This window comes from Natator depressus, chromosome 17 (assembly GCF_965152275.1).
Source record: "Natator depressus isolate rNatDep1 chromosome 17, rNatDep2.hap1, whole genome shotgun sequence".
In the NCBI taxonomy this organism is placed as follows: Eukaryota; Metazoa; Chordata; order Testudines; family Cheloniidae; genus Natator; species Natator depressus.
Genome location: NC_134250.1, coordinates 24,384,636 through 24,408,605, shown reverse-complemented (window position 1 = coordinate 24,408,605; position 23,970 = coordinate 24,384,636). Strand labels below are relative to the sequence as shown.

The 23,970-nt window shown below is 50.1% G+C and overlaps 1 protein-coding gene across 2 annotated transcripts in view; it reads right to left on the bottom strand.

The window, feature by feature from the left end:
- Window positions 1-23,970, bottom strand: part of ELN (elastin) — a 109,307-nt gene that overhangs the window by 15,434 nt on the left and 69,903 nt on the right. The window contains exons 22-29 of one of the 2 annotated variants that reach the window (XM_074974725.1): window positions 19,308-19,454; window positions 19,166-19,213; window positions 8,334-8,510; window positions 8,192-8,239; window positions 4,827-4,943; window positions 4,673-4,732; window positions 472-603; window positions 119-172 (exon numbers count right to left, since the gene is read on the bottom strand). In XM_074974725.1, coding sequence (XP_074830826.1) covers window positions 119-172; window positions 472-603; window positions 4,673-4,732; window positions 4,827-4,943; window positions 8,192-8,239; window positions 8,334-8,510; window positions 19,166-19,213; window positions 19,308-19,454 — 783 coding nt within the window. The remainder of the gene's footprint in view (window positions 1-118; window positions 173-471; window positions 604-4,672; window positions 4,733-4,826; window positions 4,944-8,191; window positions 8,240-8,333; window positions 8,511-19,165; window positions 19,214-19,307; window positions 19,455-23,970) is intronic. The other variant, XM_074974726.1, reaches the window with a different exon arrangement.

Genomic DNA, 23,970 nt, shown 5'->3' with positions numbered 1-23,970 from the left:
TGCTATTTTCTGGAACCCCAAGCCCCAGCTTTGGCCATGACCCCCTTCTGCTGGGACTCTCAGGGAGCCAGCAGTCACAGGGCACTGTGGATAGCCAGAGAAGGAAGAGCTGACTCACCGTACTTGGCTGCTTTGGCTGCTGCTTTGGCTGCTGCTGCCGGACTGACAACACCTGGGGATAGAAATGTGTGGAGAATGAGACTTGGGTGGAGATGCATTCCCCAGGGATGGAATCCAACAGACCGCATAGCGTATCCCAGCTCAGAAAACCACTGTTCCTGCAGCATGCTCTCCCACCGCAGGGACAAGGGGGAAGACCCCACCCTCAGCAGCACCTGGGGATGCTCCAGATTGCAGTGGGGCATCATGGGACTCTTTTCCTTCCCCTGCAGTGGCCGTTACAGATCACTGCAGCAGTGAGGATCCCAGATCAAGTGGCAAGTCCTATCTCTCAGTTAAAGCACAAGTTACCTCCAATGCCAGGCACCAGGGCTCCACCAACACCGGGCACCAGACCGGCACCAACGCCGGGCACCAGACCCCCACCAATGCCGGGCACCAAGCCTCCAACTCCCGGTACCACACCTGGTATGCGTCCAGCCCCTGTTGAGAGGTTCAGTGGTGAGGCCAGGGCAGGAAGCAGGGCTGTATCCCCCTGTACTCGGGGGCCCATGATATGGCTGTAAAGGGTGCCCTGCCATTAGATTTAGAGAGATATGAATGGAGATCCTGGTTTGCCATCCACTCCCCCATTATCCTCTCAGCCCATAACCAGGCACCGATAGGGGCCATCCAGCCATCCCAAAACAGACCCACCCACTATCCTTTTCATGTCCATCCATTCACCCACGTGACGCACAGTGAATGCTGTGAAGTGCTCAGTCCCAATGTTCAAAGTGCCCCACTCTGGCAGAGGCAGCAGTCATGTACTGCATGTACACGATAGGCTTCAGGGCTGTTACTAGCAGGTCAGACTGTTGTACCAGTTTCTTCCATGTTTCTTCCATGAGATCCTTTAATGCACTGTCTGGCTCTAGCTATGACCTGCTCAGATAAGGATGTTACACCTGGCGCTAACTCGTGGCTGATCAGTATAGTACAATTTAGCATTCCATTATGTCTCCCCCTTTAAATTCTACATTCCTACCAGTACAGATCAGATTGTTCAGTGTCTCTGAATCGTACTGGTTTTCTAATTACATGACCTGAATACATAACAACTAGGTCATCTGGCTGTCCATTGGTTGTAACAACTGTCTCTGGTCAGTTTGGAATCTTTGAATCTTCTTCTTATTCTGCATCTGCCATCTGTAGAATTTGCTTGTTGATTGTTCTTTCTGAGGAACAAAATGTAGATGTTGATCGCTTCTAGATGTTGAACTCTCCACTGTTGGTCTCAATCATGTACGATCTGGGGGCTGAATTCTCTTTTTTTATAACAGCTGGAGTTGTCCTTCCTTTTTCTCCATCCTGTTTGACACAAACACATCTCCAGCTTCTAGACCCAGCAGGTCCCAGAGTGATGTCTGTTGTAAAAGTGTTCCATAAGCTCTTTTTGCCTTTGTATCCAATTTGGTTACTTTCTTCATGTCTGGCCACTTTGGAGATAGATTCTTTTCCAGAGTTGGAACAGTAGTTCATAGTTGTCTTCTCACCAGGAGTTGTGCTGGGACTATATACAGTAGCCACTATTGGTGTTGATCTGTAGCTCAGAAGACCAAGGAATGGATCTTCCTGCCTTAGGATTTTCTTGTGTGTCTGTACAGCTCTCTCAGCCTCTCCATTCATTTGTGGGTAATGTGGGCTACTAGTAATATGAACAAAAGCATATTTTGTTCAGAATGACTTAAATTCTGCTGCAGTGAATTGTGGTCCATTGTCCATTGCAAGTTGTTCTGGAATACCAAAGTGAGCAAAAGTGCATTTCAGTTTCTCCATAACACATGTTGTGTCTTTCAATTACACTATTTCTATTGTGATACAGCAGGCCAGAGGGCAGCAGAAGGGTGATCGAGGGGAGATATGTAAGCCCCAGGATGATGAGAGCCTTATTCCCTGTAGAGGGAAGAGAGGTTGCTATAGATTAATTAAAGCACCTGAAGCCAGTCACCTGATAAAAACCCTCTGCTTCAATCAGACAGCTGGAGGAGTTGAAGTAGAGTGGTTTGGGGTTGGAGCAGAGAGCTGTTTGAAGAAGTGCTGTGGTAGGCCAGAAGACAAAGACCCTAGGTAAAGGGAAACCTGGTTTGTGCAGAGCAGAGGGACTCCACAGACACAAGGGGTTGGGAGAAACCTGGCCCAAGCAGAGGGAGGGCAGGAAGTCCCACAAGCTGAAGGGCCAGAGAGGGAAGTAGTCCAGGGGAAGGAATTGCTAGTTCAAGTGAAAAGAAAAGGAGGACTTGTGGCACCTTAGAGACTAACCAATTTATTTGAGCATAAGCTTTCGTGAGCTACAGCTCACTTCATCGGATGCAAACTGGTTAGTCTCTAAGGTGCCACAAGTCCTCCTTTTCTTTTTGTGAATACAGACTAACACGGCTGTTACTCTGAAATAGTTCAAGTGGTTTGCTGCTATCTCTAGGGCCCCTAGGCTGGGACACCAAGTAGAGGATGGGCCTAGGTCCCTCCCTCTCCACTCCCCTTCTCTGGGATACTAGTGCGACAGTTAATACCCCAGACCAGGGGTGAGAAATGGTGCCCTGAACCTCCCCTAGAAGAAGAGAAAGTGCGGGACCCATCATAGTAGTGCTGGCAATTTGCCACACTATATACCTGGAAAAATAGTCCACAATGACTAGGTAATGATCTCCTCTAAATTTGCATAAATCAGCTGGTCTCTTCTAAGGTCTCTCTGGTAGGAGTGTCTGTACACTGCATGATCTACCATTGTCTCAAGTTTATTTGTACTGGATCTCTTTTCTAAAGTCCAATATCATCAAATCCTCTGAGTTCTTCCACCTTTCTCGCTAGGCCTGTCATGGCTGCCATGCTGTGTCTGAGAAGGTTCTTGGTCTTTGATCACATGCACTCTGAATGCACAGCTTTGGTCTTGGGTTACTGTGGCAAAGTGGTCCATGCAGTTCAGAATACCCCCAGGGCTAGTCAGAGCTGTGTCAGCTGATTTCAGCTCTGGGAGGGGCAGAAGGGGATTGTAAATCCCTTCTGAGATGCTGGTCACATCTGCTCCTGAGTTAATATTAAAGTTAATAGTCTTCCCATGAATATTGTGTTTCATTCTCCAGGCTGTCATCACACGATATATTGTATTAACAATGGCATGTGATCATCTGTAATGTTAGTCAACTCCCTGACTGCCTTGGGATGGCAAACAGCTACAAAATGTCCATATTATTTACAGGTGCATTTATTATACCTTGTGCCTTTGACTAAATATAAATCTGATGGACTGTGAATTTTTCCATGTCTTGTACATTCTGTCTGAAAGGCGTTGTAGTTTCCCTGGGACTCCCTCATAGCCTCAGGGCTCTGGTGCCTTTTCAACTCATGCTGTGTCTGTTTACAGCTTCTAAGATACTTTCAGATGTTTCAAGTTGCTCCTGCCTTTTGTGCTACTTTTTGACAAGCTCAGCCTGCTTTGCTCTCTGAGTAGCTGTGAGTAGGTTTAAATCTGCCTTTAATTGCCATTCCTGTCGCTGTAGTTGTCTGTTGACTCAGTAGTCAGCCTGTCTCTGACATTTTCATGTTCTGCATTCCCAAAATCAGTTGTCGGCTAGTACATGCAGAGCTATTATAAAACATTAAACATTTTCTCCTGGTTCTTGAATTCTCTGGTGGAAACATGCTCTTTCATAAACTACATTTTTCTGAGGTATACAGTATGCATCGGACATAGCCAGAACCCTTTCCTAGTTATCTTTTTGACTGTCTGCAGTAAAGGTAAAAGATTTAAAGATATGCTCTGTCTGCTTCCCACAGCATCAATTAATATTGATACTGGAATATCCCCAGTTTCCTTATGGAGTCTCATAGCAATGCAAAATTTTGAAAAATGTGGCTTCCAGTCTGGCCATTCTGAAGGGCAGAGAAGAACTGCATGTTGATGAGATCCCACAACCTTTGTTGCTTTTGTTCCTTCTGTTTGCAACCTTTGCTGCTGTTTTCCTTCTGTTTCTGTTCTCCTCTGGCGCTAGTTTACTTCCAACACCATGTCATGTACTTCTTGTAGATGGTAAATTGCAGGGCTGCTACTACCCGATATGGATTGGCTGCGGTGCTTCCTTCCCAGAGAGATACACTGGAGATGGGTTCACTCCAAGACTTTTCAGTGCTCTGCCTTACTTTAGCTATGACCTGGCAGATAAGATAAGTGACACTGGGCTCCACCTACTGGCTGAACAGTAGAATTCAGTTTCACATTCTGGTACAGCAGGGGTAGGTCTGCAAAGGTCTCTGCGGTGCCTGGTGTCATTGGAGACACGTAAGGGGAGTGCAGGCTGGGCACTCCCTGTGCCATGGGACCCTCGTATCCTGCTGCGCAGCATGGACCGGTCTCCGTCTGCGCTCCATGCTGCACGATGGCCTGTCTGAACTAACAGATGCCAGTGATGCCAGAAGGCTACAGATGCCAGCAAAAAGGACTCTGGCCTGCAACCAGGAAGCCCTGGGGAAAGGGCAAAGCTGCAGAGCAGTAAGAGAGGAGGAGCTGACTCACCATAGGCTGCTGCTTTCGCTGCTGCTTTCGCTGCTGCTGCCGCTCCTGCTGGGATTCCAGCTGTTTGGGACACAGTAGAGAGAGAGTCAGGGCTCTGAGACGGGGAGAACACAACCCCACAGGCCCAGCGACAGGTCCAATCATGCAACTTCACCTCCAACTCCTGGGATACCGCCGACACCGGGCACCAGGCCAGGGACACCGCCGACGCCGGGCACCAGGCCAGGGACACCGCCGATGCCGGGCACCAGGCCTCCAACACCAGCCGCTCCTACAGAGTTAGAGGAGAGAAACCCAGTCCCACTCAACGTAAACTCTAAGGCCAGGTCTACACTAGGGACGGGGATCGATCTAAGTTACGCAACTTCAGCTAATTGAATAACGTAGCTGAAGTCAACGTACTTAGATCTACTTACCGTGGTGTCTTCACTGCAGTAAATCAATGGCTGACGCTCTCCCATCAACTCCTCCTGTGCCTCTCACCCTGGTGGAGTACCAGAGTTGACGGGAGAGTGCTTGGCGGTCGATTTATCACATCTAGACTAGACGTGATAAATTGACCCCTGCTGGATCGATCGCTGCCTCTCAATCCAGCGGGTAATGTAGACAAGCCCTAAGTGCCCAGTGGAGCTGGGCCACTGCAATTCTGCTGCTGTGCGCTCCCATCATGTCAGACACACCAGAGGAAGGGGCATTGTAAACATCCTGCAAGTTCATCTCAGCTCTACACTAGAGGGACAGTCTGATGGGATAGGAATTCATTCTCCAGGGGGATGAAACATCTTCTACTCCAGCAGGAACTAGGGAGGATGTTAAAAAGCAACTGCTAAAGTTATACAAATCTGCTGGACTGGAAAACCTGCACCCAAGAGTTTTAAAAGAGCTGGCAGAAGAGGTCCCAGAGTCATTGATGTTGATATGTAATAAATGTTGGAAACCTGAGCAAGTCCCAGAAGACTAGAAAAATGCCAATGTGTGCAAGTACTCAAATGGGCAAGTGGGATGACCTGGGTAGATATAGGCCACATAGCCTGATATCAATCCTGGGCAAAGATATGGAAGGGCTGATACGGAATGCAATCAGGAAAGTATTAAGGATAGCAGCATGGCATTTAGCATGCTCTTCCAGACAACAGGTCCTGTCAAAAAAGCCTGGCATTGTTTGTGAGGAGAATACAAGTCTGGGTGACAAAGAGAATAATGTGGATATTAAAGAGAGGTCTGGATCCTTTACAGTTGTGACGTTGCACCCCATAATGCTTTATAGAAATATGCCTATGAATGTAAATATGGCATAACTGGAATATGTTTTATGCTACATATGCCATGTAACATATCTCTGCAAAGGTTATGATCTACTGAATGTATTCATCCTATTTGCATGCATGTATCATTTTTGTATTTGAAGTTATAAATATTGGCTGTGTACTTGTTTGATTTTAAGTAGCCTCAGTGAAGCATTTGGTTAGCTTCTTGAGAAAAGACTATTCTCAGTAAGTGCCCAATCAAGAAACACTTAAGCTGACAACAGACTTTGATAGATGCCAATCCACATCTGAACTTTCCTTGGAACGTTCCTGTAGAGAACTAAGTCATACATAGACATGTGACTTGCCCAGGTGACTCCAAAACTCCATCTTGTAGAGGGAATTCTACACAGGGGGAGGAAGGGGTTTCCACCCACAAGAGAGAAACTATGTAAAGCCCTGAGAGACCCCTCCATTTTGTCTTCAGCTGGCTCAAGAGATGGCCTCTCCGCCCCAAGGAGATGCCTTAAAGAAACTGGAACAAAGGACAGTAACTACGGGGGTGTGAGTGATTGCTGGACCCAAACTAGAAGGAGGCTAGTCTGCCAAAGAAGCTTACTGGAACATCTCTGAGGGTGAGATTTCATCTGTAATCACTTTCTTACTGTATTAGGCTTAGACTCGCATGTTTCATTTTATTTTGCTTGGTAATTCACTTTGTTCTGTCTGTTATTACTTGGAACCACTTAAATCCTACTTTTTGTATTTAATAAAATCACTTTTTACTTATTAATTAACCCAGAGTATGTATTAATACCGGCGGGGGAGGCAAACAGCTGTGCATATCTCTCTATCAGTGTTATAGAGGGCGAACAATTTATGAGTTTACCCTGTATAAGCTTTATACAGGGTAAAATGGATTTATTTGGGGTTTGGACCCTACTGGGAGTTGGGTATCTGAGTGTTGGAGACAGGAACACTTCTTAAGCTGTTTTCAGTTAAACCTGCAGCTTTTGGGGGACGTGGTTCAGACCTGGGTCTGTGTTTGTAGCAGGCGAGCATGTCTGACACAACCAGGCAGGCTCTGAAGCTCCATGCTGGCAGGGAAAACGGGCTCGGAGGTAGTCTCGGCACATCAGGTGGCAGTCCCAAAGGGGGCTTCCGTGATCCAACCCGTCCCAACGGTGCCCAGTCAGAATGAAGACAGATCGGGAGGCCAACAGGGGCCAGCCGTATCTCCACGTATTCAGCACTAGGCCCCAGACGAAGTTAAACTGCAGGGGGGTGCTTTAATTTACACTGTTGGCGATAGGTCCCTCTGGGACCAGGTGCCAGTGGGAAAACACCTGTAGCAGAATCTAGCTCTGGCAGACACCCTTCCTTCCCTTGCCCTGACCACCGCTCTTCTCCCTACTTGACATCCCCCCTCCACTCCAAAATGCCCCTCCCCCGGACCACCCCTCCCCTCCTTCACTTGACAGCCCTCCTCTCTTACACCTGTCTCTTCTCCCTCACCCGAAGTGACCCTCCCCACCTTCATCTGACACCCACTTTCCTCTCCCCCAACACACCCCCTGCGTCACTCAGCATCAGATGGCAGTGCCGGCTTGAGGTCAGCGAAGCCAACTCAGCCAGCCTTCCTCCACACGGATTCCCCCTATACCAGGAATTCCCCATGGCCCTTCTCTTCCTTCTTGCATGCTGCAGTGTGCGCTTGACAGATTGGGAACTGAGGCCATTATGTATGAAGTGGATTCACACAGGCTGATGATAGAGCTGAAAAGAACATGCCCCGGGACCTGGCAAGGGGCTCTGGGAATTCACTGAGCAGCACATCCCAAACGGCTTCACCCACAGCCCTCCAAACTGAGCCGTGGGGCAGCAGCCTGCCCAGAGTAACAGGGGAATGCGCTCTGCACTGTCACACTGTCTGAAGCTTCCCCATGCTTTCTACTGGCTGCAGGGAGCCTGGCTTGTAGTCGGAGCTGGGCTCCCAACTCGCTTGCTGGCCACCGTGCGCCCCATTGCCAGTGGACCTCAGGCAGGAGCTCTCTATGCCACGTGCTGCAGGACAGGGTGAAGCTCCATGGGGAACGGGGAGGGGAGGGATGTGAATATATCCCAGACATGCCAGTGGCTCCACTGATTGCTCCCAAAGGGACAGACTGTCTCTGGGCTCAGATCCAAGTAGCTACACACTTCCAGGAGTGACAGGCGGGCACCCCATCACCATGGGCTGCACGGAGGGAGAAGGGGGAGGGAGCCAGCTTACCGTACTTGGCGGCTTTTGCTGCTGCTGCCACTCCGGCTGGGATTCCAGCTGTTTGGGACACAGTAGAGAGAGAGTCAGGGCTCTGAGACGGGGAGAACACAACCCCACAGGCCCATCGGTCAGTCGAATTGTGCAACTTCACCTCCAACTCCTGGGACACCGCCGACACCGGGCACCACGCCAGGGACACCGCCGACACCGGGCACCAAGCCAGGGACAGCGCCAACTCCGGGCACCAAGCCAGGGACAGCGCCGACTCCGGGCACCAAGCCAGGGACAGCGCCGACACCGGGCACCAGGCCTCCAACACCAGCCGCTCCTGCAGAGTTAGAGGAGAGAAACCCAGTCCCGGTCAACGCAAATACCCTAAGTGCCCAGTGGAGCCGGGCCAGTGCTATTCCACTGCTGTGCGCTCCCATCATGTCAGACACACCAAAGGAAGGGGCACTGTAAACATCCTGCGCCATCCTGCCCATTCATCTCAGCAATATACTAGAGATACAGTACGATGGGACAGGAATTCATTCTCCAGGGGGATGAAACATCTTCTACTCCAGCAGGAACAAGGGAGGATGTTAAAAAGCAACTGAAAAAGTTATACAAATATTTCAGATTGTATAATTTACACCCAAGAGTTTTAAAAGAGCTGGCCAAGGTGGTTCCAGAGCTGTTGATATTGCTATGTAATAAATCTTCAAACCTGGGCAAGTCCCAGAAGACTAGCAAAATGCCAATGTGTGCCAGTATTCAAATGGGAAAGTGGGATGATCTGGGTAGCTATAGGCCAGGTAGCCTGACATTGATCCTAGGCAAAGTCATGGAAGGGCTGATATGGAATGCAGTCAGGAAAGTATTAAGGATAGCAGTATGCTGTTTAGCATGGTCTTAGCATGTGAGGAGAATACAGTCAAGGAGACAAAGGCAACTATGTGGCCCAGTCAGAGCGCAGACAATGTGGGAGGCCAACGGGGGCCAGTCTTTGTTCCCAGATCCTCAGCACTTGGCCCCAGACTAAGATAAGGTGCAGGGGGGGAAACTTTAATTTACATTGCTGGTGATAGGCCCCTCTGGGGCCAAGTACCAGTGGGAAATCATCTGTAGCAGAACCTAGCTCTGGGAGATGCCCTCCTTTTGCTCACTTTGACCCCCTGTCTCCTCCCTCATCTGACACCTCCTCCTCCACCCCAACATTCCTTTCCCCTCCCTTGCTGACAGCCCCTCCTCCACTCCAACATACCCCTCTACCTGATAACCCTTCCCCTCCTTCACCTCTTCTCTCCCTCACCCGAAGTGTCTCTCCCCTCCTTCACCTGACACCCCCTTTCTTCTCCCCCAACATGCTCCCTGCCTTGCATAGCACCAGATGGCAGAGCCAGCTGCGGGCAGCAGAGTCAACTCAGCCAGCCTTGCACATTACAGATTCCCTCTATACCAGGAATTCCCCATGGCCCTTCTCTCCCTGCTTTCATGGTACAGAGTTCCTTTGATGAGCTGGGAACTAAGGCCCTTATGTATGAACTCAGGCAGCTGGAGGCTGACAAAGAAAAGGCCACCCATCAGCAAACCCTGGACTTAAAAGACAAAGAAACTGAGGCCCAGAGACTAACAGGGATTTTACATGTACTGCCTCCGCCATGGACAGTGTCCAAGACTATGGCAGTAAGTTCAAAGGAGGGTGTGATGTTGCACTCCATATGCTTTATGGAAATATGCTTATGAATATGACATAACTGGAATATGCTTTATACTAAATATCCTTGGTATGGTGTCATTAGAAAGCTTGTAATTGACTAAATGTGTTCATCCTATTTGTTTGCATGTATTATTTCTATATCTGAAGTTAGGAGAATAAGATATAAACTTGTATCACTGATGTAAACATATTAAGTGGAGGCCATTAAGGGTGGTCCAGAAACAATCAGTTGTAAATGGCCTTAGTTACTTGAAAGCCTTCCTGTGTATGTGTGGGCCAGCCCATGGGGAATGGAGACTAGGGGTCTTACCGTGACATGTGACCAGGTCACCTGATAATGAAATCCATCTTAAATCTGGTACTTTTCCATTTAGAAGGAGAGGTGGAGACCCAGAAAGACAAAAGATTCCCGCCTTGTGCCAAAGCTATAAAAGGGGGTTGAGCAGGACAAAGGATGCTGCCAGTCATGAGAAAACCCCTGCTTACCAACTGAGATGTCTTGTGAAACTAACAAGGACTGTACCAGGGAAAGGATTGGGGCTAGGCTAGGAAGGAGTCTAGTCTGTGAAAGAAGCTTATTGGAACATTTCTGAGGGTGAGATATTACCTGTAATCAGTGTCTTAGGCTTAGACTTGTGTGTTTTTGCTTTATTTTGCTTGGTGACTTACTTCTTCTGTCTGTTATTACTTGAAACCACTTAAATCCTACTTTTTATACTTAATAAAATCACTTTTTTAATTAATAAACCCAGAGTAAGTGATTAATACCTGGGGGAGCAAACAGCTGTGCATATCTCTCTATAGTGCGTGATACAGCAGGGCCAGAGGGCAGCAGGAGAGTGTTAGAAGGGAGCCTTATTCCCTGTAGAGGTAAGAAAGTTTCCTATAGATTAATTAAAGCACCTGAAGCCAATTAAAGCACCAGAAGCCAATTAGAGCACCTGAAGCCAGTCACCTGATAAAAAACTCCTGCTTCAATCAGACAAGAGAAGGAGTTGAAGCAGAGTGGATTGGTGTTGGAGCAGAGAGCAGTTTGGAGGGAAGCAGAGGAGAGTTTAGAGAAGTGCTGCAGTGGGCTAAGAAGACCAATTCCCTAGGTAAAGGGACACCTGGTTTGTGCAGAGGGAGGGCAGGAAGCCCCACAAGCTGAAGGGCAGAAGAGGGAAGTAGCCCAGGGGAAGGAACTGCTAGTTCAAGTGGTTTACCGCTATCCCTAGGGCCCCTGGGCTGGGACCCGGAGTAGAGGGCGGGCCCGGGTCCCTCCCTCTCCGCTCCCCTCCTCTAGGACACTAGTGGGGCAGTTAATACCCCAATTCAGGGGCAAGAAATGGTGCCCTGAACCCCCCCACCCCAAGGAGAGAGAGAGCGAGACCCATCACACACTGGGGACTTAAAGCAGGGTTAGCCAAAACCCTCCCATCCCTAAAATGGATGACGTGGTCAAGGCCCTAATACAAGCCACCGCCGCCCAGCAGGAGGCTACCCGGGTCTAAGCAACCACCCAACAGGAGGCGACTCGGATGCAGCAGGAGACTAATCGTCTGTTGATGAGTCAGGCTGCCCAGGACTGAGCCCTGCTGCAAGAGCTGGTGAACCAGATGAAGGCCCTTATGGAGCTGAACCGCAACTGCGATGGGACCCGGACCATACGGGCCAGCTACTGCCTACAGAAAATGACACGGGAGGATGATGTGGAGGCATACCTCCTGGCTTTTGAAAGAGCAGCCCTGCGGGAGGCCTGGCCCCGAGATCAGTGGTCTGGTATCCTCGCCCTGTTCCTGTGTGGGGAGGCCCAGAAGGTCTACTACAATATGGCCGTGGAGACTGCAGCAGATTACTCCCAGCTGAAGGCAGAGATCCTGGCCAAATCTGGAGTAATGACAGCATTGCGAGCCCAGAGGTTCCATGAGTGGCAGTATACGGAGGACAAGACACCCCAATTGCAATTGTTTGACCTGATCCACCTGGCCCGGAAATGGCTGCGCCCTGAGGCCCTCAGCTCTGAGAAGATGATGGAGCTCCTGGTACTGGACCGGTATATGAGGGGGCTACTACCAGGCCTCCGGGCTTGGGTTGGCCAGAATGACCCCTCCACCTATGGTGAGTTGGTCTCCCTCGTGGAAAGACAGCTGGCAGCCCGTGAACTGTTCCAGACCCCAGGGGGTGAGACACGGCAAACCAGGAAGTTAGCCTCAAACCCAGGGCCCCGAACTGTCGAGAACTCCAGGAGAACCATAACTGGGAGGAAAGACACCGAGGAATGGCCTGTGGCCAAGAAGTGACCTGGGGGTTTGGGAAGAGAGGGCTGGGGGGGCCGGCCAAATAGCCCCAGGCAGAGGGCGGCAACCGGAATAAGGGGGCGGTGTTACGAGTGTCGGGAACTGGGGCATATAGCAGCCCAATGCTCCAGCAGGGAAGAGCCTATGCAATGTAATCTGGGGGATCACGGGGAGCAATGTGGCCTAATCAGCCTTGTAGGAGTCGCAATGACCTCACACGGGTATATAAGATCAGTAAAAATGAATGGTATTGAGACTATAGCATTAGTTGATCCCGGGAGTGCTGTCACGCTGGTCTTGGAGAAGTTGGTGGGGCAAGATCAACTAACCCAGGCCAAAAACACAGGGGTAACGTGCGTTCATGGCACCGTAAAATTCTACCCCACAATCCCGGTACGGATTGAGATCCAGGGGAATACTACCAGGGTGACTGCAGGGGTGGTCCCCAGGCTCCCCTACCCTGTCTTAATTGGTAGGGACTTCCCCGGGTCTGAGAGCTTACTCCCCCAAGTAGAGCCAGGGGAGGGTAGCAACCCCCAGGCTGAGACGGAGGCATCTACAGATAGCCTCACCCCAGTGGAACAAAGTGGAGGCAATACAAGGTTGGCCTCGACCAGTCCGCAAAAGCGGGTCAGAGCATTTCTAGGGATAGTAGGATACTATCGGAGATTCATCCCTCATTTCTCCACAAGAGCAGGGCCATTGACGGATTTGATAATATAGTAAAGTGGACTGATGCGGCAGAAGGAGCATTTGCAGATGTAAGGACAGCCCTTTGCTGCCATCCAGTACTCATAGCCCCAGGCTTCGAGAGGGAATTCATCCTACAGACAGATGCCTCGGAGGCAGGGCTAGGAGCCGTCCTTTCGCAGATGGTAGAGGAGGAGGAACACCCGATCTTGTACCTCAGCAGGAAACTCCTCCCCAGGGAACAAAAGTATGCCGTCATTGAAAAGGAATGGCTGGCGGTAAAATGGGTTATGGAGACTCTCCGCTACCACCTACCGGGGTGGCGGTTTACCCTTGTGACAGACCACGCCCCACTCCAGTGGATGCACAGAAACAAAGGGAAGAATGCAAGAGTGACTAGGCGGTTCCTATCCCTGCAGCCCTTCCATTTCCGGGTACAGCACAGGGCCAGAAGCCAACCTGGCAATGCTGGTGGCCTATCACGACAGCACTGCCTCTCGTCCCAAGTAGCCCAACCCCATGGTGTTGAGTGGGGGGGGGGGGTGGATATGTGATACAGCATGGCCAGAGGGCAGCAGGAGAGTGTTAGAAGGGAGCCTCATTCCCTGTAGAGGGAAGAAAGTTCACTATAGATTAATTAAAGCACCTGAAGCCAATTAAAGTACCTGAAGCCAGTCACATGATAAAAACCCCCTGCTTCAGCCAGACAGGACAAGGAGTTGAAGCAGAGTGGATTGGCGTTGGAGCAGAGAGCAGTCTGGAGGATTTGAAGCGGAGTGGATTGGCGTTGGAGCAGAGAGCAGTTTGGAGGAGTTGAAGCAGAGTGGATTGGCGTTGGAGCAGAGAGCCGTTTGGAGGAGTTGAAGGAGAGTGGATTGGCGTTGGAGCAGAGGGCAGTATGGAGGAGCTGAAGCAGAGTGGATTGGCATTGGAGCAGAGAGCCGTTTGGAAGAGTTGAAGCGGAGTGGATTGGCGTTGGAGCAGAGAGCAGTTTGGAGGAATTGAAGCAGAGTGGATTGGCATTGGAGCAGAGAGCCGTTTGGAGGAGTTGAAGCAGAGTGGATTGGCGTTGGAGCAGAGAGCCGTTTGGAGGAATTGAAGCAGAGTGGATTGGCGCTGGAGCAGAGATCCGCTTGGAGGAGTTGAAGCGGAGTGGATTGGCGTTGGAGCACAGGGCAGTTTGGAGGTGTTGAAGCGGAGTGGATTGGCGTTGGAGCAGAGAGCCGTTTGGAGGAGTTGAAGCGGAGTGGATTGGCGTTGGAGCACAGGGCAGTTTGGAGGAGTTGAAGCACAGTGGATTGGCGTTGGAGCAGAGAGCCGTTTGGAGGAGTTGAAGCAGAGTGGATCGGCGTTGGAGCAGAGAGCCGTTTGGAGGAGTTGAAGCAGAGTGGATTGGCGCTGGAGCAGAGATCCGCTTGGAGGAGTTGAAGCAGAGGGGATTGGCGTTGGAGCACAGGGCAGTTTGGAGGTGTTGAAGCAGAGTGGATTGGCGTTGGAGCAGAGAGCCGTTTGGAGTAGTTGAAGCAGAGTGGATTGGCGTTGGAGCAGAGAGCCGTTTGGAGGAGTTGAAGTGGAGTGGATTGGCGTTGGAGCAGAGAGCAGTTTGGAGGAGTTGAAGTGGAGTGGATTGGCGTTGGAGCAGAGAGCCGTTTGGAGGAGTTGAAGCAGAGTGGATTGGCGTTGGAGCAGAGAGCCGTTTGGAGGGAAGCAGAGGAGAGTTTGGAGAAGTGCTGCGGTGGGCTAAGAAGACCAAGACCCCAGGTAAAGAGACACCTGGTTTGTGCAGAGGGAGGGCAGGAAGCCCCACAAGCTGAAGGGCAGGAGAGGGAAGTAGCCCAGGGGAAGGAACCGCTAGTTCTAGTGGTTTACCGCTATCCCTAGGGCCCCTGGGCTGGGACCCGGAGTAGAGGGCAGGCCCGGGTCCCTCCCTGTCCACTCCTCTCCTCTAGGACACTAGTGGGGCAGTTCATACCCCAGTTCAGGGGCAAGAAATGGTGCCCTGAGGCCCCCCCCCCCCGAGAAGAGAAAGCACGAGACCCTTCATACTGGTGCCGGCAATTTGCCACAAGTGTTATGGAGGGCAGACAATTTATGACTTTACCTTGTATAAGCTTTATAGAGAGTAAAACAGATTCATTTGGGGTTCAGGCTCCCAGAAAGGCTGAACACTGGGTGCTGGGAAACTCCCTGTTAACGGAGAAGCCCCTGGCTGAGTGAATCTCAGTTCCAGTGAACTGCAAAGAGGTGTGGCCCAACCTCTGGGTCTGTGCTGGAGCTGACTGGAGTGTCTCACTCAGCAGGAGAAGAGTGGAGGGGCGCCTTTTCTGGCAGGAGGGTTGTTCTCAGTGGTATCCCAGCTCATTGAGTGACAGTCTCGGGGAGAGTCTCTGTGATCGAACCCGTCACAGGCTCATTAAGGAGAATCCACAGTACCAAGAACTATCACAGGATCTGTGTACAGTGAAGAATTCTCAGAGGGTGCACGTAAACAATGGACAATTTTTGACTCAGATCATAGCAAAAGATTTTTCCAGCAAGCTGGAAGAACCTATAAAGGAGGGGAAGTGACATCATCACTTGGCCTCACTCCTCTCACAACTCAATACCTGGAAACAAATCTGGAGAACAAAGCCTTTGAACAGGGGAGGGTTGGGATTTCTCAGGCTGAAAAGAGGAATCCCAGCCTGTGGATGAAGGAACTATACCATCAGGGTGAGACAATGCTTGATTCAAATCCTTTCTAGTTTATAGAACTCGGATTGCGCTTCTATTTTTCTTTCTTAGGTAACCAACTTTGATCTCTACGCTTACTACTTATAATCACTTTAAATCTCTCTGTCTGCTGTTAATAAATCTGTTTTATATTTTACCTAAGACACTGTGTTTGGGTTGAAGTGCTTGGGGAATCTCAGCTCAGGTTACAAAGGCTGGTGTGTGTCCTCTCCACATTGAGGTAGGGGTGGACTGGGTAATGAACTTACACTGCTAAGGCTTCACAAAAAAGCAGCTTACAAGAAGTGGAAGACTGGACAAATGACCAGGGAAGAGTATAAAAAATATTGCTCGGGGATGCAGGAGTGAAATCAGGAAGGCCAAATCACACCTGGAGTTGCAGCTAGCAAGAGATGTTAAGAGTAACAAGAAGGGTTTCTTCAGGTATGTTAGCAACAAGAAGGAAGTCAAGGAAAGTGGGCCTCTTACTGAATGAGGGAGGCAACCTAGTGACAGAGGATGTGGAAAAAGCTAATGTACTCAATGCTTTTTTTGCCTCTGTCTTCACGAAGACAGGTTTCAGAGTAACAGCCATGTTAGTCTGTATTCGCAAAAAGAAAAGGAGTACTTGTGGCACCTTAGAGACTAACCAATTTATTTGAGCATAAGCTTTCGTGAGCTAAAGCTCACTTCATCGGATGCATACTGTGGAAAGTGTAGAAGATCTTTTTATACACACAAAGCATGAAAAAATACCTCCCGCCACCCCACTCTCCTGCTGGTAATAGCTTATCTAAAGTGATCACTCTCCTTACAGTGTGTATGATAATCAAGTTGGGCCATTTCCAGCACAAATCCAGGTTTTCTTTCCCCCCCCCCACAAACACACACAAACCCACTCTCCTGCTGGTAATAGCTTATCTAAAGTGACCACTCTCCTTACAATGTGTATGATAATCAAGGTGGGCCCACCTTGATTGTCATAAACATTGTAAGGAGAGTGATCACTTTAGATAAGCAATTACCAGCAGGAGAGTGGGGTGGGGGAAGGTATTTTTTCATGCTTTGTGTGTATAAAAAGATCTTCTACACTTTCCACAGTATGCATCCGATGAAGTGAGCTTTAGCTCACGAAAGCTCATGCTCAAATAAATTGGTTAGTCTCTAAGGTGCCACAAGTACTCCTTTTCTTTTTGTCTTCATGAACAAGGTCAGCTCCCAGATTACTGCATGGGGCAGCACAGTATGAGAAGGAGATGACCAGCCCTCTGTGGAGAAAGAAGTGGTTTGGGACTATTTAGAAAAGCTGGACGAGCACAAGTCCATGGGGCCAGATGCGCTGCATCCGAGAGTGCTAAAGGAGTTGGCGGATGTGATTGTAGAGCCATTGGCCATTATCTTTGAAAACTCATGGCGATCGGGGGAAGTCCCGGACGACTGGAAAAAGGCTAATGTAGTGCCCATCTTTAAAAAAGGGAAGGAGGAGGATCCGGGGAACTACAGGCCAGTCAGCCTCACCTCAGTCCCTGGAAAAATCATGGAGCAGGTCCTCAAGGAATCAATTCTGAAGCTCTTAGAGGAGAGGAAAGTGATCAGGAACAGTCAGCATGGATTCACCAAGGGCAAGTCGTGCCTGACTAATCTAATTGCCTTCTATGGCGAGATAACTGGCTCTGTGGATGAGGGGAAAGCGGTGGACGTGTTACTCCTTGACTTTAGCAAAGCTTTTGACACGGTCTCCCACAGTATTCTTGTCAGCAAGTTAAAGAAGTATGGGCTGGATGAATGAACTATAAGGTGGATAGAAAGTTGGCTAGATTGTCGGGCTCAACGGGTAGTGATCAATGGCTCCATGTCTAGTTGGCAGCCGGTATCAAGTGGAGTGCTCCAAGGGTCGGTCCTGGGGCCGGTTTTGTTCAATATCTTCATAAATGATCTGGATGATGGTGTGGATTGCACCCTCAGCAAGTTTGCAGATGACACTAAACTGGGAGGAGAGGTAGATATGCTGGAGGGAAGGGATAGGATACAGAGGGCCCTAGACAAATTGGAGGATTGGGCCAAAAGAAATCTGATGAGGTTCAACAAGGACAAGTGCTGAGTCCTGCACTTAGGATGGAAGAATCCCATGCACCGCTACAGACTAGGGACCGAATGGCTCGGCAGCAGTTCTGCAGAAAAGGACTTAGGGGTTACAGTGGACAAGAAGCTAGATATGAGTCAGCAGTGTGCCCTTGTTGCCAAGAAGGTCAATGGCATTTTGGGATGTATAAGTAGGGGCATTGCCAGCAGATCGAGGGACGTGATCGTTCCCCTCTATTCGACATTGGTGAGGCCTCATCTGGAGTACTGTATCCAGTTTTGGGCCCCACACTACAAGAAGGATGTGGAAAAATTGGAAAACGTCCAGCGGAGGGCAACAAAAATGATTAGGGGACTGGAACATACGATTTATGAGGAGAGGCTGAGGGAACTGGGATTGTTTAGTCTGCGGAAGAGAAGAATGGGGGGGCGGGATTTGATAGTTGCTTTCAACTACCTGAAAGGGGGTTCCAAAGAGGATGGATCTAGACTGTTCTCAGTGGTAGCTGATGACAGAACAAGGAGTAATGGTCTCAAGTTGCAGTGGGGGAGGTTTAGGTTGGATATTAGGAAAAACTTTTTCACTAGGAGGGTGGTGAAACACTGGAATGCGTTACCTAGGGAGGTGGTAGAATCTCCTTCCTTTGAGGTTTTTAAGGTCAGGCTTGACAAAGCCCTGGCTGGGATGATTTAGTTGGGGATTGGTCCTGCTTTGAGCAGGGGGTTGGACTAGGTGACCTCCTGAGGTCCCTTCCAACCCTGATATACTATGATTCTATGAGTACAGCCCTGGGGTCCTAAGCTGCGGAGCTGGGGGAATTGGCTCGAGCCCCTCTTGTTGGTTAGTGAGTGGCTGGCAAAAGCATTCAGGTAACTCAGCTGAGTGTGTCCCTGCCTGTGGATGTCTGTGTAAGTGCAGTACTTGGAGAGATTTGCAGCTTGTCACAGCAACGCAATGTGAGAGGGAGTCCAGGTTGGTGAGACAGAGGGCTCAGCGGTAACCCAGGTCCAGGTTGCACCCTGGGGAACCTATCACACCCGGGCCCTGGTGCGGGGCTCTGGGAATTCACTGACCGGCACATCCCAAATGGCTTCGCTCACAGCCCTCAAAACGGAGATGCGGGGCAGAAGCCAGCCCAGAGTGACAGGGGAACACGCTCTGCGCCGTCACACTGTCCTAGGCTTCCCCTCGGTATCTGCTGGCTGCAGGGAGCCTGGCTTGTAGCGGGAGCTGGGCTCCCAACTCGCTCGCTGGCCACCATGCTCCCCATCACCAGTGGACCAAAGGCAGGAGCTCTCTATGCCACGTGCTGCAGGACAGGGTGAAGCTCCATGGGGAACGGGGAGGGGAGGGATGTGAATATATCCCAGACATGCCAGTGGCTCCACTGATTGCTCCCAAAGGGACAGACTGTCTCTGGGCTCGGATCCAAGTAGCTACACACTTCCAGGAGTGACAGGCGGGCACCCCATCACCATGGGCTGCACGGAGGGAGAAGGGGGAGGGAGCCAGCTTACCGTACTTGGCGGCTTTTGCTGCTGCTGCCGCTCCGGCTGGGATTCCAGCTGTTTGGGACACAGTAGAGAGAGAGTCAGGGCTCTGAGATGGGGAGAACACAACCCCACAGACCCATCGGTCAGTCAAATTGTGCAACTTCACCTCCAACTCCTGGGACAGCGCCGACACCGGGCACCACGCCAGGGACACCGCCGACACCGGGCACCAAGCCAGGGACACCGCCGACACCGGGCACCACGCCAGGGACAGCGCCGACACCGGGCACCAGGCCTCCAACACCAGCCGCTCCTGCAGAGTTAGAGGAGAGAAACCCAGTCCCGGTCAACGCAAATACCCTAAGTGCCCAGTGGAGCCGGGCCAGTGCTATTCCGCTGCTGTGTGCTCCCATCATGTCAGACACACCAAAGGAAGGGGCACTGTAAACATCCTGCGCCATCCTGCCCATTCATCTCAGCAATATACTAGAAAGACAGTCCGATGGGGTAGGAATTCATTCTCCAAGGGAATGAAACATCTGCTCCAGCAGGAACTAGGGAGGGTGTTAAAAGGCAACTGCTAAAGATATACAAATGTGCCGGACTGGATAACCTACACTCAAGAGTTTTAAAGAGCTGGCCGAGGAGGTGCCAGCGCTCTTAATGTTGATGTAATAAATCTTCAAACCTGGGCAAGTCCCAGAAGACTAGCAAAATGCCAATGTGTGCCAGTATTCAAATGGGAAAGTGGGACAGAATCATCAAATCATAGAATCATAGACTTTAAGGTCAGAAGGGACCATTATGATCATCTAGACTGACCTCCTGCACAATGCAGGCCACAGAATCTCACCCACCCACTCCTGTAACCAACCCCTAACCTATGTCTGAGCTACTGAAGTCCTCAAATCACGGTTTAAAGACTTCAAAGTGCAGAGAATCCTTCAGCAAATGACCCGTGCCCCACGCTGCAGAGGAAGGTGAAAAACCCCTAGGGTCTCTGCCAATCTGCCCTGGAGGAAACTTTCTTCCTGACCCCAAATATGGCAATCAGTTAAACCCTGAGCACGTGGGCAAGACTCACCAGCCAGACACCTAGGACTCACCAGCCAGACAATCTGTAGTAACTCAGATCCCACCCTATCTAACATCCCATCACATGCCATTGGGCATATTTACCGCTAATAGTCAAAGATCAATTCATTGCCAAAATTAGGCTATCCCATCATACCATCCCCTCCATAAACTTATCAAGCTTAGTCTTGAAGCCAGATATGTCTTTTGCCCCCACTGCTCCCCTTGGAAGGCTGTTCCAGAGCTTCACTTCTCTGATGGTTAGAAACCTTCATCTAATTTTGAGTCTAAACTTCCTGGTGGCCAGTTTATATCCATTTGTTCTTGTGTCCACATTGGTACTGAGCTTAAATAATTCCTCTCCCTCTCCGGTATTTATCCCTCTGATATATTTATCGAGAGCAATCATATCTCCCCTCAGCCTTCTTTTGGTTAGGCTAAACAAGCCAAGCTCTTTGAGTCTCCTTTCATAAGACAGGTTTTCCATTCCTCGGATCATCCTAGTAGCCCTTCTCTGTACCTGCTCCAGTTTGAATTCATCCTTCTTAAACATGGGAGACCAGAACTGCACACAGTATTCCAGGTGAGGTCTCACCAGGGCCTTGTATAACGGTACTAACATCTCCTTATCTCTACTGGAAATACCTCGCCTGAGGCATCCCAAGACCGCATTAGCTTTTTTCACGGCCATATCACATTGGCGGCTCATGGTCATCCTGTGATCAACCAATACTCCAAGGTCTTTCTCCTCCTCTGTTACTTCCAAGTGATGCGTCCCCAGCTTATAACCAAAACTCTTGTTATTAATCCCTAAATGCATGACCTTACACTTCTCACTATTAAATTTCATCCTATTACCATTACTCTAGTTTACAAAGTCATCCAGATCTTCCTGTATGATATCCCAGTCCTTCTCTAAATTGGCAATACCTCCCAGCATTGTGTCATCCACAAACTTTATTAGCACGTTCCCACTTTTTGTGCCGAGGTCAGTAATAAAAAGATTAAATAAAATTGGTCCCAAAACCGATCCCTGAGGAACTCCACTGGTAACCTCCCTCCAGTCTGACAGTTCACCTTTCAGTGTGACCCGTTGTAGTCTCCCCTATAACCAGTTCCTTAGCCACCTTTCAATTTTCATGTTGATCCCTATCTTTTCCAATTTAGCTAAAAATTCCCCATGTGGAATCGTAACAAACGCCTTACTGAAATCGAGGTAAATTAGAACCATTACGTTTCCTTTGTCTAAAAAATCTGTTACCTTCTCAAAGAAGGAGATCTGGCTGAGTTGGCAGGATCTACCTTTTGTAAAACCATGTTGAATTTTGTCCCATTTACCATTGACCTCAATGTCCTTAACTACTTTCTCCTTCAAAATTTTTTCCAAGACCTCGCATACGACAGATGTCAAACTAACAGGCCTGTAGTTACCTTGATAACTTTTTTCCCCTTTCTTAAAAATAGGAACTATGTTAGCAATTCTCCAGTCATACGGTACAACCCCTGAGTTTACAGATTCATTAAAAATTCTTGCTAATGGGCTTGCAATTTCATGTGCCAATTCCTTTGATATTCTTGGATGAAGATTATCTGGGCCCCCTGATTTAGTCCCATTAAGCTGTTCGAGTTTGGCTTCAACCTCAGATATTGTAATATCTACCTCCATATCCTCATTCCCCTTTGTCATCCTACCATTATCCCTGAGCTCCTCATTAGTCTCATTAAAGACTGAGGCAAAATATTTGTTTCGATATTGGGCCATGCCTAGATTATCCTTCAATCCAATCCACTTCCCTAACTAATTTCCTTAATTTTTTAAAGTTAGCCCTTTTGAAATCAAAAACCCTAGTCACAGATCTATTTTCGTTTATCCTTCCATTCAGTTTGAACTGGAATTTGCTCATGATCGGTCGAACCAAGGTTGTCCCTTACAACCATGTCTTCTATGAGGTCCTCACTGCTCATGAAAACTGAAACTAAAATGGCATCCCCTCTAGTCGGTTCAGGAACTCCTTGGTGAAGGAATCCATCAGCTATTGCATCCACGAAAATCTGAGCCCTATTATTATTACGAGCACTTGTCCTCCAGTCTATATCTGGGAAGATAAAGTCTCCCATGATCACACAATTCACATTAGTATTTACTTCATTAAAAACATTAAGGAGGACTCTATCCATATCCAGATCGGATCCTGGTGGTCTATAGCACACCCCAAACACTATCCGAGGTGAGGCTTGAGGGCTGCATTGGGCTTTGGAAACTGTATGGAGTCTTTTTAGGGGAGGGTGTGCCTCCCCAAACAGCCAGGCATGGCCCAGCCCCTTATCCTTCCCCCCCTCCCGGCTTATCCAGCCCCCTGTCGCCCACCCCGGGACTCCTGCCCCATCCATCCCACCCTGCTCCCTGACCGCCACCAAAAACCCCACCCCTGACTGCCCCCCGGACCACTGCCCCATCCAACCCCTTCTCCTTCCTGACTACCCCCACCCCCCGGGACCCCTACCCCATTCAACCCCCCACCCCCTGACCGCCCCGACCCCTAGCCATACTCCCGCCCCCGGACCACCACCCCCCAAACTCCCCTGCCCTCTATCCAACCCCCCGGCTCCCTGCCCCCTGACCACGCTGCCTGGAGCACCGGTGGCTGGTGGCGCGGCTGCACCAGGACAGGTAGCCAGGCCGCCCGGCTGGAGCCAGCCTAGAGACTGGGTCAGGCCAGGCCCCAGGAGCTCGCAGCCGTCCCGCCCGGAGCTTCGCGCTGGCAGCGCAGTGAGCTGAGGCTGCGGGGGAGGGGGAACAGCAGGGGCGGGGCCGGGGGCTAGTCTCCCAGGCCAGGAGCTCAGGGGCTGGGCAGGAGGGTCCCGCAGGCCGGATGTGGCCCGTGGGCCGTAGTTTGCCCACCTCTGCTCAAGTAGCTTTCTTCCCCGATGTGATTTTTGCCCAGACAGACTCTCTCTTATCCATTCCATCACTTCTAATTTCTTTACAGTCGACCTCGTCATTGATATACAATGCTACTCCACCACCTTTGCCTTTATTTCTGTCTTTCCTGAACAGCACATGCCCTTCCACCCCTGTACTCCAGTCATGGAGTCCAGGGATGACCTGGGGAGCTATAGGCCAGGTAGCCTGACATCAGTCCTGGGCAAAGTCATGGAAGGGCTGATATGGAATGCAGTCAGGAAAGTATTAAGGATAGCAGCATCCATGTCATCCCTACAGTTAGGGAGACAAAGGAAACTATATGGCCATAACAAAGGGAGCACTGGACCATTCATGGTGCCCGGTCAGAGCGCAGATGAAGTGGGAGGCCAACGGGGGCCAGTCTTTGTTCCCAGGTTCTCAGCACTTGGCCCAAGACTAAGATAAGGTGCGGGGGGAAACTTTAATTTACATTGCTGGCGATAGGTCCCTCTGGGACCAAGTGCCAGTGGGAAATCATCTGTAGCAGAACCTAGCTCTGGGAGATGCCCTCCTTTTGCTCACTTTGACCCCCTGTCTCCTCCCTCATCTGACACCCCCTCCTCCATCCCAACATGCCCTTCCCCTGATCACCCATCCCCTGGCTCATCTGACATCCCCTCCTTCACTCCAACACGCCCCTCCCCCCACAACCCTCCCCTCCTTCTCCTGACAGCCCTCCTCTCTCACACCTTGACACGCGTCTCCTCTCCCTCACTTGAAGTGCCCTGTCCCTCCTTCAGCAGAGACCCCTTTTCCTTTCCCCCAGCACACCCCCTGCCTCACCCAGCAC